At 38.3% G+C, this 1,821-nt stretch overlaps 1 protein-coding gene across 1 annotated transcript; it reads right to left on the reverse strand.

Annotated features, from left to right (window-relative positions):
* Nucleotides 1–244: 244 nt before the first annotated feature.
* LOC120049159 (GTPase IMAP family member 7-like) lies at nt 245–970 on the reverse strand. The gene is made up of 2 exons (XM_038995386.1): nt 943–970; nt 245–837 (listed from the first exon to the last, which is right to left on the reverse strand). Exons 1-2 carry the CDS (start codon nt 968–970, stop codon nt 245–247), a joined length of 621 nt encoding a protein of 206 aa, XP_038851314.1.
* Nucleotides 971–1,821: the final 851 nt, after the last annotated feature.

Consider the following 1,821-nt stretch of genomic DNA (forward strand, 5'->3'; position numbering starts at 1 on the left):
CCATCTGATGCTTAAAGAACAATGGTTGTTGATCATTTATTACTTTATTGTTGACAAACATTTGGTGGTTAAAGATGCCATTGCAGAGACATTTGGGATTAACCTATCAACAACATATAGTATAACTGAAAATAAATACAACGTACATATTGTCATATTAGCATAATTCAATATATATTCAATATACAATCTGTTTATTAATTGGGAAAAACATTTACATTTAATTTAGGTGTAAACGTAATCCTTACTCTTCATGGTGATAGTCATAGTACTTTTGTGCTGACAGCAATTTATCAATCATGTTGACCAGCTCAACAACTTGACTTCTATTCTTTCTCGTATTGTCAAAAACATGGTATCTGCCAGAACAACGACAAATCATTTTTTTAAGCTCTTCATCACCAGCATCAACAAAGTCTTGTATTGTTTGACCCTGAAGTTTATCACCATGAGTAAAGAGTACAATCATGTGCTTGAAGACCTGTGGTCCAAACAGCCTCTCCACAGTCTCCACAGATGTCTGATCCTCTGGATGCCATGGCCCCAACTTCACCACCAGCAGGAAGACATGAGGACCAGGGGATGAGAGTTCAAGACACTTCAGTATCTCTTCATGGATATACTTTGGTGTGCTTTTTGTGGTCTCTAATACTCCTGGTGTGTCCACCACATGTATCCACCTTTTTGAAGTATCATGAAATCTTTCTTTAGAACAACACTCAGTCACCGAAGAAGGCAAACTAAAAGATGTAAATATGTTTTGACCCAGAATGGTGTTTCCAGCAGCACTTTTACCCTCTCCAGATTTTCCAATCAGCACAATTCTCAGGTCACGGCCTGTGAAAATAAATTGTTAGTGATCAATTCACTCAAAAGCAGTAAACAAATGTACAGGATTGAAAGACATACTCAACTGCAAAGTTACAATCAACATTTTCTCACCTGCTGGCATAGAGGGGGAGGAACCCATTGTGTCTTGAAGAAGTTGAAAATCATTGAAGAGAGACAACTTTTTATCTTACATCCACCAAGCTCTCTTAGAACCGCCCACCCAACCTGCCTTATCTCTGTACAATACAGTATATAAGGAAGAGGTAGAACTCTTTCAGATTTTTACAGACCATGTGCTGAAGGCCTCCCTATGGACCTTTTTTATGCCTCGGTCATGATCACTCAAATCTGAAGCCTACCTGTAGTTACATATTATTTGTCAGCGTGAGATATATATATATAACTGTGTTGAATACCCAAAATAAGATCTAGTCCTTTTGTCTTTTCAGGCTTTTATATCTATATACCCCTCAAGAAGAGGATCATGTCACAGAGTAAGTGTTTCTTTTTAAATTATTAAACCTAGCCTACTATTTTAATGTCAATTTATTTTTGTTATTTATGTAGGCCTACAGTTTGATTTAGCACATAATATGTCAATGCCTTACATAGCTCTTTTGAGAACAGAATATTACCTCAGGAGGTTGGCGGCTCCTTAATTAGGGAGGACCGGCTTGTGGTAATGGCTGGAGCAGAATGAGTGGAATGGTATCAAATACATCAAACACATGGTTTCCATGTATTTGTTGCCATTCCATTTGCTCCGTTCCAGCCACTATTGTGAGCTGTCCTCCCCTCAGCAGCCTCCACTGATTTCCTCAACATAACACATTTTCTCCTAAGATGTATCATACAGTTGATTGCCCCCTTTTACTTTTTAATCAGGTGAAAATCATCCCGGTCAAGAGAACCTTGAAAGCAACATGTTGAACATCGTGTTACTGGGACAAGCAGGCACTGGAAAGAGTGCAAGTGGAAACACAATCTTTG

This window comes from Salvelinus namaycush, chromosome 6 (assembly GCF_016432855.1).
Source record: "Salvelinus namaycush isolate Seneca chromosome 6, SaNama_1.0, whole genome shotgun sequence".
In the NCBI taxonomy this organism is placed as follows: Eukaryota; Metazoa; Chordata; class Actinopteri; order Salmoniformes; family Salmonidae; genus Salvelinus; species Salvelinus namaycush.

Bases quoted from the DNA above. Each gene is read 5' to 3' on its own strand.
- LOC120049159 (XM_038995386.1), bottom strand. From the start codon at position 970: ATGGGTTCCTCCCCCTCTATGCCAGCAG. The intron at 838-942 runs GTGAGAAAATGT...TTATTTTCACAG, and splicing joins CTCCCCCTCTATGCCAGCAG to GCCGTGACCTGAGAATTGTG.